Below are 13156 nucleotides of genomic sequence, written 5' to 3'. Positions count from 1 at the left end.
CATCACTGGTTAGATGTGACCCAGTCTCTGAAGACTCACTTTTGTGTTTCAAGAAACAAGTGACACTTGGACACTGGGAAATATTGGCTTTCTCCTGACAATATATATATATATATATATATATATATATATATATATATATATAGCATATATTTCCCTTTAGAGAGAAAAGCCTTGTGCCTACCGAGGAACCCACAGTTCCAGTTATCCACCTTAAAGTTCTTGTAAACCTGAAAAAAAAATTGAAGTAATCAGTTTACTTTGTACAGTATTGTATCAGAATCCATCTGTCCCAAGTCTTCAAAGAAAGGTGAATTCAGCAATGTTTATTTCTCTCCCCTTTCTTGTGCACTTTCAGAGTGACACACAAAAAACATTGTGTTGCTACACACCCGCTCCTTTGACTGACAGACTATATAATTTCTCTCATGAAATGCAGAAGGGGGTGTGTATACAGCTTTCCCTAACAATTATTCCCACCTACTTCCTTTGACTCTACTTGGATTGGCTTCTCTTTGCCAAATCCCTATTGGCCAAGTGTAAGTCAGGTGGTGCCTTCCACAAGTTCCTATTGGTCAGTACTAATGAGTGGATGTTGCCAGCTATCAGGGATTGCGCAAACCCGCTGTCAGCCCTGAGAGCCTAAGGAGCACCAGCGAAGCAGCAGAAAACAAGTATGGAGCGCACACTGCAGAACAGCAGCATAAAGCATTGTGGAAGTACTGCAGTGTGTGGCGCAATACTGTGCTTGCGGGGGGAGAGTCGAGACGGGAGGAGAGTCTGCTGAGGTCATAACTCTACCTCCTGACCTCCGTCATGAAGACATGCCCACTAATTGGTGATTGTTTGAGGGCTTACACAGGCACTGAGGAACAGAAATTACAGGTAACAGTACAACGATTTGCCTTATACACATAGACACAGTACTGTGGTACATGGCTTTTATGGTGCCTACACTGGAGATTTATAACCGCTTTAACAGGCATTCCGCCACTCAGGCTGATAATGTGCCAAACTTTTTTGCCTTCACTGACTCTCTATTGTAGTCTCAATGTGGGTTGACTACAATCGTTCTCTGTTCTTTGTTGTAATGTTGTCTAATTATGAAGTCCCTTATTTGCAGTTAATCAGGCTTGACTGGTAGGTCCATTTAGGGGAAAAACTGGAAACCACAAACCCTGTGCAGCAGTCCTAGCTAAAAAAAAAAAAAAAAAACAGTCTGCATTTGTAATAGGCAAGTATTGAAACTTCCATGTACATTTATAAAAGCAAAGTATACACTGAAAAATGGATTGTAACAACAGAGTAAGTAGATGCAAGGCAGGGAAGCTGGGGTGCTAGCATGGATCTCATGCAGAAATTAATTCCTCTCTAGCAGTTATTTACTGCCATACCCAAATGCTTACTTTTTCGTATGTATGTTTTGCCTAAGTACTGTAAAATACACACACTTCCTGATTCTAATACAGATTTAACATTAGTATTCTGATCTATTTTCAGCCTCCTATGTCCATTCAGACCTTTGGTGTTAAAATAGAATGTGGGAACTTAAAGGGTGGAACGATTTTCCATGATGTACGAGTAGTTGTAAGAGACAGGAATGACAATTCACCCAGCTTTATGCAAAGGAGTTACTACACAACCATCAATGAGGTAAGACATTTGATTCTATTGTTAGATTATATCATTTAGTATGCAGAATTTTTACTATATTTCAGGTAACGCTTAAAAACACTGATGCTAAAAAATGCTAAAAAAAGCTATTGCAAAAACACTGAAAAACTCAACTCACTGCAAAGCTACTGGCATTTTTATAATGCTATTATAACGTCCAGTATGCATGAGGCCTTACTGTTTTAACAAAAATTTACACAACCGCTATCAGTCTTTGATTTCTCATACATTAAAATCAATTCAATAGAAAACAATAAAATCGATTCATGTATGGAACCATCTTGGATGAGTGTAGATGCATTCTCAGTATAAGGGTTGTCACACTTGCAGTTAAATTGATGAAGTTTATTGAAGTAGTTCACAGGTAATAGGTAAACCCAATTTTTGTACAGGACGCCGAGGTTGGATCCTGGACGGGTATTATATAGCACCACTATCCAACACACACGGGGTTAAGAGCCTCCAGGAAGCAGCTCTTAAAGGCAGGAAGTAGTGCTAGTAGTGGTGGGGAGGAGGAGTTGGTTTTGTATGTGTGTGCTGCTGGAAGCCTTATTTTGATTTGCTTGTTAAAAATTAAAGCCTCTTTGTGTAAAGTTTAATGGTTTTACACTGTCCTGTGGGCTACAATCCCCCAAACTTTAATATATATATATATATATATATTATATTTCTAATGACATATTAAGTGTATGTATGTATGTATGTATATGTGTATGTGTGATATTAAACTGGTGACGGAGTGACAGCTGCGCAGGAAGGACATGATGGGGAGTGACTTGGATCTACCTTTTATCCATGATGTTGACCATGGCCTGATTGTCCGTGGTGAAGAGCACCATCTGTCCTGTTCAATAGTTTCCCCAGACCTGAGCACTGCCATGATGGGCCAAGGTTTGGCAAACCAGTGGTGGCCGAAAAAAGGCTGTGAAGCCCGTGGAGGCTGTGGCATTGATCACCACCCATGGTGTCTTCGCTGGCACTGTCTGGGTGAACATTGAAATGTGGTTCCAGTTGAGGAACTTGTTCCACATAGCTAAGTCTGCTACTGCTGCTTGATCTAGATTGAGAACTTGGTCTGGATTTTGCACTGGTGTGAGAAAAACTAAAAGCTGTGATATAAAGGACCCTCCTTGAGGAATAATCCTCATTGCGATGTTCAGCATCCCTAGTAAGTATTGCGACTTCCTCATGGTGCACCCTTGTAACTGCATGAAGTCGTAGATAACTGTCCTGGTATGGTCTAGTTTGTCGGGGGGCAGGCTAAGGCACACATGTCCAGAGTGACACCTAGGAAGGTGATAGTGTGCCTGTCCTTCCACTTTATGCTCAGCTATGGGCACGTTGATATTGCTGAACATTATCCTCAACCTGTCTAGATCTGCCGGTGGTGTGCCTGGTTGAGTGAGCAGGGAGTCATTGAGGTGGTGGATAACCATCTGATGGTGAAACTGGTGTGAATTTACCTGAAATGAACTGTCTCACCGCTGTCATGCGACTGACCCTGTTGAAGATGGATGCGTACTGTACGTTCTTCCCCCTCCTATTTATTTATTTATTTATTTATTTTTTTAAATATATTTTTATTGAACAAACAAGATAAATGTAAACAATTAAATGACAGTCGAAGTGGACAGTATCTTTCTGAAGCAGTAACAACATGAAACATCAGAGCAGCTTAAAATAGAAGGAGCAAAACGCTCCATCGACCCCAAGGGCCAAAATATTAGGCAGTTTTAAACCTTCAAGAGAGAAGAGAGTGGAGAAGGAAGTTGAGAGGAGAAAACGGAAAAGAAAGAAAGAGAAACGAGAAGGAGATAGGGGGGTAGGGGGTAACACCCTGGGGGACAAGGATCGCATCACAATTTAGGTGCTGCATGGTATCACAATAGAATTTGAAGATGAGAAACAATATCATCTATACATACAGAAGTACAGAAATGAAAATCTCCTACACTGAGGAACACAAAGGGACAGTAACATTTGGCTTAGTCCGGAGTCCCAGTCCACGAAGAATTATTGAGATGTGGAAGGTTGAGCTGAGGGATGGTGTTCCTCCATTGCAGAAACGGTAGGGTCAGACCCGTCCAGCGATAATTGAGCTAGTAAAAGAGCGGCATCTCGTGAGGGAGGTAAATGGTCCGGTAATGATGTCAGCTTGAGTTTCCCCAATGCATTGCCTATGTCTCGTTGCAAGTACCAGCTGGTATAGCGAAAGGGGGAAATGATATTATTAATTTCCTCTGAGGTAAAGGATCGTTCGATATAAGCTCTTCATCTGGTAAAGAAGCGGGGAGTGGAAACAAATTGGGAGGAGATAACATCAAGTCGTTCTATGTGGAACAGCGAAAGGAGGGTTTGTTGAACCCCAGTTAGACTTGGTGGTGTCGTGGAAATCCAGTAATTCATAATAGTCCTGCGTGTCGCCAGGAGGCATAGGTGAGACCAATGCGAGAGGGTGAGTGGACTTGGAGAGGTTAGCGACTCGGGTAGAGGGTCGCAGCTAAACAGGCAAATCAACGGGTCTTTGGGTATCAGTGTCCCGGTAACCGAGTGGATGTAGTCCAAGACTGAATCCCAAAATGCAGATATAGAGGTGCAGTCCCAGAAACGGTGTAGTAGGGTAGGTCGATCTTGAGAGCACCAGGGGCATTTGGCTTCCGAGGGCTCCTTAGTGGTAGTACGGAACGGGTAGTAGGCTCTATGGGTGATCTTAAATTGAGTTTCTCTCCACTTTTCTGAGATAACCAGTTTGGAAACAAGTCTGTATCCCTTCAGGATCCTTTCAGGCAAGGTAGTATCATGAAATATCGAAGCCCATTGTTTGAAGGGAGCAATGTGGTACTTTTCCGCCTGGTAGTCGATTAGGTGGGAATATAGGGTCGAAATGGAATAGTCGCCCTGTCGAAGCATAGTGTCCAAAGGTGACTTTCGGAGGCAATCTTGACGTAGACCTCCAATGGACTTCAGGTAACTCAGCAGTTGATGATGATAAAACGAGTGATTAGAGGGTAGTGAGAATTCCTGAGACAATGATCGAAAGGATCTAAGTGTTCCTCGCCCCTGCTCGTAGAGGTATGCCACTGTACGTAGACCCCGCTGTTCCCATTGAGCAAAAGCTGAATGAATGGTAGAAGGCGGAAACATGGGATTGCCTTGAATAGATAGATGAGCAGAAATATTTGTGGGCAAGCCCAGGAGCTTCCTTACCTCCCTCCAAGCCACCACAGTGTCCCGAATAAGAATGTTGCTTTTGAGGTGAGGTGGTAAAACGTGAACGTTGGAGTGAAGGATCGCCGAGAGCGTGTAGGGATGTACCAGCGCCTTTTCGAGATGGTGATTGGAATATCTTGACTTGCCCGCTATCCAGTCAAGGCCCTGTCTCAGGAGACATGAAAGGTTATAGAAACGGAGATTGGGCAGGCCCGCCCCTCCGTCAAGCTTCGGAAGACACAACTTTTGAAGGGCAATGCGTGGCTTTTTGTTGGCCCAGAGAAAAGCGGATAAAGCTGTATGTATTTTTTGCACATCAGAATGTTTAAGGAGGAGTGGGATGGTTTGCATTGGATAGAGCAGCCTCGCAAAGGAAACCATTTTGAAGAGATGGCATCTTCCAAAGAGTGACAACGGCAGCCCCGCCCAGGTCTCCAACTCCTGTACAATCTTAGAAATCAAGGGTGGGTAATTGAGGGTATAAAGGGAAGAGGGTTCTCGACCTATGCGCACTCCCAGGTAGGTTATGTGGTGTTGTGCCATTGTAAAAGGTGAGGAAGATTGCCAAGAGATGGCTGTTCGCAAATTTAAGGATAAGATCTCACTTTTACCAAAATTGATTCGAAATCCCGAACATAGGCGATATTCTGCAAATAGGTCACGGAGTGTAACAAAATCGGCCGGGGGATTAGACGAAAAGAGTAAAATGTCATCCGCAAATAACGCAGATTGAAGATTTTGATCCCCAACCATAATACCGCTGATACCGTCCGGTGAATTTAATAACCTAGATAAAGGTTCAATTGCTAGATTGAACAACAGGGGAGACAAGGGACATCCTTGTCTTGTCCCTTTGGTGAGAGAGATGGTGGGCGAGACAAAGTCCGGCGTAACTAATCTGGCAGTAGGGGCAGTGTACATCTGGCAGAGGAAGTGCGTGACTGGACCCGAAAAGCCAAAGGCTCGTAGTACCTTAAATAGCCAAGCAAAATTGATATTATCAAAAGCCTTTTCGGCGTCAATAGAGATGATGGCTAAATCCTGTTCCGGGTATAATTTCGCTTTTTCCAGTGCCAGAAGTACCTTGCGGATATTCAATGTTGCGGACCTGCCAGTAGTGAACCCTGATTGGGCCTGGTGGAGGAGTGTAGGAAGGATGGTAGCTAACCGTGAAGCTATAATTTTGGACATTATTTTAACATCTACATTGATAAGAGAAATGGGCCTATACGAACCTGGGCATAAGGGGTCTTTACCCGGTTTGGGTATTAGCTTGATGTAGGCCTGGGAACCCGTAGGGGGGTAAGAACCACCATCCCATAGTGCCGTAAAAACTTTAGATAAAGTGGCCGGTATAAAGTCACGGGTAAGTTTATAAAATTCAGCCGAGTATCCATCGGGTCCAGGTGCTTTGGAAGGGGGCATCAATTTTATTGTAGCTCTAATGTCCTCCAGGGTAACAGGAGCATTTATGGCTTCTAATTGAGGTCCAGTCAATTGTGGCAGATTCACCCTCGAGAGCACCTGGTCAGCGACGGAGTGGTCGATGGGGTCCTCTGCATATAAGGAGGAATAATAATCAGTTAGTAGTTGGCTGATCAATTTAGAGGAGGTAGCAACTGATCCGTCAGGGTGTTTCAAAGCATGGATATGGGTCGGTCTTTTAAAGCCTGAACAGAGCCTGGCTAACAGCTTACCCGCCTTATTGCCATACTTGTGGAGGCGCATGGACAGATAGGAGGAGGCAATCTGCTCCTGCCTTTCCGCCCAGAGATCAAAGTCTTGCTTGGCTAGCTGCCATGACCTGACAGTAGCCTGTGTGCGATTATGTTGGAGCTCAAGGTGCATGGAGCGAAGTTTTTCGCTAGCTTGAATATAGTTTTGCTTTGAGTGTCTCTTGTATTGTGTCACATAAGCCATAATCTTGCCTCGGAGGAAGGCTTTACCCGCCTCCCAGAAAAGATTTGGGGTGGCGATATGTTCCCCATTTGTCTCTGTATACTCGGTCCAACTAGTGAGTAACATGTGTTTAAAGTCCTCATTATTTGCCAGATAGGAGGGGAAACGCCATATGGGCGAGGAAGAGGAAGGCTTACCATTCAACAAGCTAACCGTAACAGGGCTATGATCGGAAATGGCCATGTCCTTGATGTCAGAATCCCTCACCAGCGGCAAGAGTGCAGGGGACACAAAGACATAGTCAAGTCGTGAGAACGTCTTGTGCGGGTGTGAATAGAACGTGAATTCACGCTCCGTTGGATGGGACAATCTCCACACATCAGGGAACTTCTGTGACGAGAACGTACGGTCCAGGGGGGTGGTGTCATTACTAGTTTGAGTTAAAGGCGTAGGCCCGCGGGGGTTAGTGTGTGTCCTGTCCTCAGAGGGACTCATAACTGAGTTAAAGTCCCCTCCTATCAGGTGGTGTGTCTCTGACACCTGGGAGATCCAAGTTCCTAATTCACCGAAAAACGACAAGTCTGGGGAGTTGGGCGCATATACATTAGTTATAGCAATGTCTTTAGAAGCTAGTGTCAGGTGCAAAGTGAGCATACGACCCCCCGAGTCCACCCGTACATTACGAGTGGTGTACTGCAGCTGTTTATGAAGCAGAATAATCACCCCCGCTTTGCGACCCACAGCCGGGGAACCCAATACTTCGCCAACCCACAGTTTACGAAGGCGTGAAAAATCTCCGTCAGTCAGGTGTGTCTCTTGTAAGAGCGCCACATCTGTCTTTAATCGCTTCAGATGACGGAGGATTTTCATGCGTTTGGAGGGTGAACGTAAGCCTTTAACATTCCAAGAAACTACATTCAGTCGGTCTTTAAAGGCATCAGCCATAGGGGCCTTGAGGTGAGGTAGTATCAAGATGAGGAGAATGTAAATTAACAGTGAGACAGACCAAATCTATCCCAGGAGTGCGCATATATATGGAGACCCCCAGGGGTGTTTGTGGAGAGGTATAAGGGAGAGAGAAAAGATAAGCCGTAGCAGGATAGAGAAAGGAATGGGATAAGAAAAAGACAGGGAAAAGTGAACAGATCCATACAATATGAAAAGTAACCAAACATAATAGGTGTATCCACCATAGAGTAGCCGTAGCCCACTTCACCTTTTTCCACATGGGTTGCATCTATGGTAGTCGGCTCCCAGTGGGCGCAGTAGCCCCCTGGGATAGGCCGATAATGTTCCCCGGGGGGGGACGAGGGTAGGGGGAAGGATAAGGGAAGGGCGAGAATAATCAGCAGCATCTCGGGTTGGGGGTGGGGGAAGGTTTGGGGGTTAGGGAAGGGGGGTCAATCCCAAAGTTGTAAAGGTACAGCCTGTTTGCTGTATATGAAGAATGGGACAACCAATCAGGAAGGTGAAATAGGCCGGCTGACACGTCTAAACAGTATAATAGAAGTAAGTGCTAAAAATAAAAAATGGGCAATAGACCCAGTGAAAAACCAATAAATGTGGAACATAACATATCAAACAAAGTAATCGTGCACAGGCACCATCATAGGTAACCAACTTACAGAGGACCTCACAGCTAGAGTAGTAGCTGTGACTACCAACAAGTGAGAAACACTCTAAACAGTACCCTTATCCGGGCGCAGTGCCAGGAGGATTCCAAGGACCGAGTCAGCGGATCTCAGAGCGTGGGTGCTGATTAGTGGAGCGAATCCTTTTGTAAGGTGGTTTGGAGGGGCTTAGCTGGTTAGCAGTAGTGGCCTGGGGGGCCGTGGCAGGGTCAGCAGTTGGACTCTCCATCAAAGGGTCACGTGTGGTATCCATGTCTGCTGGGTAATTGGTGAAACGTTCCGCCTCAGAAGGTGTATTGAAGGTGCGGCGAGTGCCATTAGGAAGAGTAACATGTAGTATTGCAGGATAGGCCAAAGTAAACTTAATATGGTTCTTAAAGAGAGAGGCACAGATCGGTGAAAATTCTTTACGCAATCGCATAACTTCAGCAGAATAATCAGCAAATAAAAGTAGATTAACGCCGTCAATCGTGAGGGTGCGTTGAGAGCGAAACTTTTGCAGGATAGCGTGCTTGTCTGCATAGTTCAGGTATCTAGCTATGACCGCTCTAGGCTTGCTGCGCTGTTCAGAGAGCTGTCCCAGGCGGTGTGCTCGTTCCACCACACAGGGGGTAGTGAGGCCTAGTCCAGCCGGGATAGTAACCATGCAGAGGTCCATGAGCTGTCCCGCAGTGACTGATTCAGGCAAACCCACTATTCTCAGGTTGTTCCTTCTTGCTCTGTTCTCAAAATCATCCAATTTGATCCACAGATCTCTGGTGGTACGTGTGAGGCGAGCTAGAGCAGCAGCTTGAGCAGTGGTGTCATCTTCCATGAGGGAGATCCTTTCCTCTGCCTGTGTTAAGCGCTGTGACTGGGCCTGCAATTCGTTTCTGTAGTGTTCCATGGCCTTTTGGATAGCAGAGTCTATAGATGCAGTTAAGGTAGGGGTTAATAAAGCCACAACTGCCTGGGCTATGTCCGCCGTATGAGGCGCCTCCGCGCCAGAGAGCAGGGATGGAACGAGCGATGGCTCAGCAAGGCCTTGTATCGGCGCCATATTGCCTAAGGACGCGGCCGTGTCCGCCGGCGCGGGCATCGCTGCGGCCAGCGATCGGTTCCCGGACCGCTCCACAAAGCGGTCCATCCACGGCTCTGCACCTTCCCCAAAGAACAGGGGGGGTCCCCGAGGCTATTCGCTGCTTTATAGCGGGTTTTCAGGGGGTATGCGGCGGGAGCAGAGTCCGCTTACCTCCTCCTCATGTGGCGCCGGAACCGGAAGTCTATTTATTTATTTTTATCTGTGGAGATAAAGTACAACCTGGTGCTGGATGGAAATCTGAACTAACCTCAGGGAGAAAGACTGAGAAAAGATGAGCGGCCCGTGTGCCACTGGAGATGAATGGCCAGCTGGGTGTCGCTGAGTGTTTGTGTGGCTGATTGTTTGTCACTGAGGTGTGTTTGCAAGTTAGTTTGTATGCGAGTTTGCATGTAGGTACGTGCCGCAAAGTGTTTTATACAACTGGAGACGATATTGCGTGGTTGCAAGGTTGTCAGGTAGTGTCAGGTTTCTGGGGTGATATTTCATGGTTGCAGGGGTCTTGATGAGTATGACGGTTTGTTTTTTTGAGATGACATTGCGTGGTTGCAAGGGTCTCAGTCAGTTTTGCTGAGCCATAATTGCATGGTTGCAAGGGTCTCAGTGAGTGTCAGGCTGCTGAGACGAAATTGCATGATTGAAAGGGTCTCGATGAGTATGAGTTTTTTTTATTATTTTTTTTATGATGAAATTGCCTGGTTGCAAAGGTCCCATATGAGTGTCAGGCTGCTGAGATGATTTTGTATGGCTGCAAGTCTCTGAACGTGTGTCAGGTTGCTGGGATAAGATAGCGTGGTCGCAAAGGTCTAGACGAGTGTGAGGTTGCTGAGATGATATTGCATTTTGCAAGAGTCTCAAATGAGCATCAAGACAATATTGCCTGATTTTTTTTTTTTTAAATGAAAACAACTGTAAATGAGACACTTCTAAACACGATTTACAACATTCAGCAGCATTTACAAGCTGTTACAGGCATTTGGCATTTCAAATGCCTCTGAAAATCCATCTGAACTGCCTAGAAACGACTATAAATGAACCTATGTACATGTATTGATAAGATAACATAGAGGAGAGTTCAGGATCAGCTGAAAAAAAAATGCCCAACTGCTCCTAAAATGTCTGTTTACCAGCAGCAGTGTGCATGAGGCCTAAGACGATTTGTGAATGTCAGGTTGCTGGGACTGGGACTGGGTGGTCACATAGGTCTTGATTGGTGGGAGTTTGCTTGAGACAGTATTGCATGGTTGCAAGGGTCTCGATGAGTATGGGGCTGCTGAGACTGTATTGCATTTGCAAGGGTCTCAACAAGGGTGTCAGGCTGCTGAGATGATTTTGCATGGTTGCAAGGGTCAGGTTGCTGGGCCGAGATTGTGTGGTGACAAAGGGGGTATTTATTTATTTGTTTATTTTTTGATGAGTGAGAATTCTGCTGAGATGATGTGTTTTGCAAGGGTCTTAACAAGGGTGCCGGGCTGCTGAGGCAATTTTGCATGGTTACAAGGGTCTCAACAGGTGTCAGGTTGCTGGACCAAGGTTGTGCAATGGTAAAAGTTTATTATTATTTTTATTTATTTTTTGAGGGGTAGCTGAGACGATATTGCATTTTGCAATGGTCTCAACAATAGTGACAGGCTTCTGAGATGGTTTTGCATGGCTGCAAGGGTCTCAACAAATGAGAATTGGGTTACTGAGAAAAGGATAGAAACACCAGGTTTGTTTGGCGCCTTACCGTACCCTTAAATGAGCAGTATAAGGGATGAGGACAACATCCCTTTGATTCGTAGGTTCCAAAGGGGCAACTAATGAATGATATGGGAGACGAATTGATAGAACATAAAGAATGTGGTAACAAATCTTACTTGTGACAGTGGGCCATGCAAGTGAGTTCGCAGTGGACTGTGGCTGGAGTGCAACATATCGTGTGGCGTGATGCCATGCATGAGGCAAAACAACAAGGTTTGGTGTAGAAAATATAACACGAGAAGTGCGTATGAATATTTTGTAAGTTCCACTGCGGGAAACAAACACATGGTAAAGGCGACACCGCGAGTGCCCACCAATTTTGACATAAGCACAGTAACAAATCCTACCTGCGACAATGGCTGTGTGTCTGGGTTTGCATATGACTGGAGCGGTTGTGCAACACACCGAAAGAGAGTGGGTGTTGCGTGCCTCCTGAACAGTATACACCTGAAATGTAAAATGTATGAAATGTAAAATTTATGAACTGAATCTGATTTGAATTGGTAGTATGGAGTATTAAATTAATGTGTTACGAATTAGTTGTAGAGTGTATGCCACCCCTTGCTCTGAAACCGAACACATACTAACCACCCAGCCCCCCAGGCTAATCCAGGGCAGACAAGGCACCAGGTGGGTATAGAATTAGATAAGGGTATCTCTGCACCAGACAATTAGATAGGTGAGGGGGAATATTGCTGCATGCACTGAAAGGGGTTATTCAAACCCAAACAAAAGAAATATTTGAATGGAGTAGTGCTGCGCTATATAAGAAAGGGCAGGGAAGGGGAGGTGATGAGGTTGGAAAGGGGAGAGTGTGGAGGTAGGAAATTGAGGCTATTTCATATCAAGTAGACGCAAAGAAGTGTAAAAATAAATCACGTGAGTGTGATATTACAGCATTCAAATCCCAATCTATCTGTATACAAAGACTACTTCTGGTGCAAAATGCTTAAATAAATTAAATGCAAAATATGTAAATGGATATTCATGCAAAATGTCTAATAAAGATTAAAAAAAAAATCAGTTAGAAAAATTCATTAACGACTCAACAAAAATTGTCCATGTAGGCTACTGCCATATAAAGTGCAACAATGTGGTGATCCAAAAAAAAACACATATAAAGTGCAAGTGCCAGTACTGATAATGTCCGTGCAAACACTGCAAACAATGTGCAAACTTCGCAATAAATGCAATGCTAAAAGTGTCCATGCAAATGATACAAAAAAACTGTGCAGGCTTCAAATGACCAAAGATATCCCAAATAAAGTGCTAGTGCTCCTAGGTAGTGCAATAGTAGAGGGGGGAGTGATTCTCTTTTCCTTTTCTCCATTCGTTAAGTGGATGGATGTCCCCTTACCATACTGCTGTAAGGTTACAGCATAAACGTAGGTTTTGGAACCCTTGTGTGTCTCCCCAGGCAGGGCGTACCCAAAACGGTTTCACTAATATCTGGTCATCTTTAGGTACACTTGGAGCGAATATAGGGTCTCTTTTATCATCACTGTAGTGGATGGACCTCATAAACAGGGCAAGAGGGATGCTTGATAGTGTAGTTTAAAACTTTTATTATTACAGCATAGTAAGAGGGTACTCACATTTAATAATAGGTAACTGAGCAAAAACAGAAACAAGCAGCGAGCTCATATATGTCACTTCTGGTATCTCGTTTTCTGACGCATGTTCGTCACAGTCACGTGACTTCATCAGGGAATAAACAGAGATGGTGGTAGTGTCCTTTATATGCCTATGTAAAGTATATGTGGCGGCCATTTTGTTGAAGTTCCGATCGTTGGAAATAGAATCACAGCCATTTTTTGGGTTTTGTGTCACCGTAAGCTCATTGGCGGCCGTTTTTTGGTGATTATTGGAGGGAAATAGACTCCCGAACGTACAGACAAGGCGTTCATGACACCGGAAGTAT

General features: G+C 44.8%; 1 protein-coding gene across 1 annotated transcript in view; it reads left to right on the top strand.

Annotated features, from left to right (window-relative positions):
* PCDH15 (protocadherin related 15) overlaps positions 1–13156 on the top strand; it is a 1670337-nt gene that overhangs the window by 533111 nt on the left and 1124070 nt on the right. The window contains exon 6 of the mRNA XM_077454160.1: positions 1501–1653. Coding sequence (XP_077310286.1) covers positions 1501–1653 — 153 coding nt within the window. The remainder of the gene's footprint in view (positions 1–1500; positions 1654–13156) is intronic.

Source organism: Lithobates pipiens, unplaced genomic scaffold, assembly GCF_037356315.1.
Source record: "Lithobates pipiens isolate NorthernLeopardFrog02 unplaced genomic scaffold, aLitPip1_a1.2 Scaffold_25, whole genome shotgun sequence".
Taxonomy (NCBI): domain Eukaryota; kingdom Metazoa; phylum Chordata; class Amphibia; order Anura; family Ranidae; genus Lithobates; species Lithobates pipiens.
The sequence above is the reverse complement of the archived record's forward strand: the minus strand, read 5'-3'. Positions and strand labels throughout refer to the sequence as shown.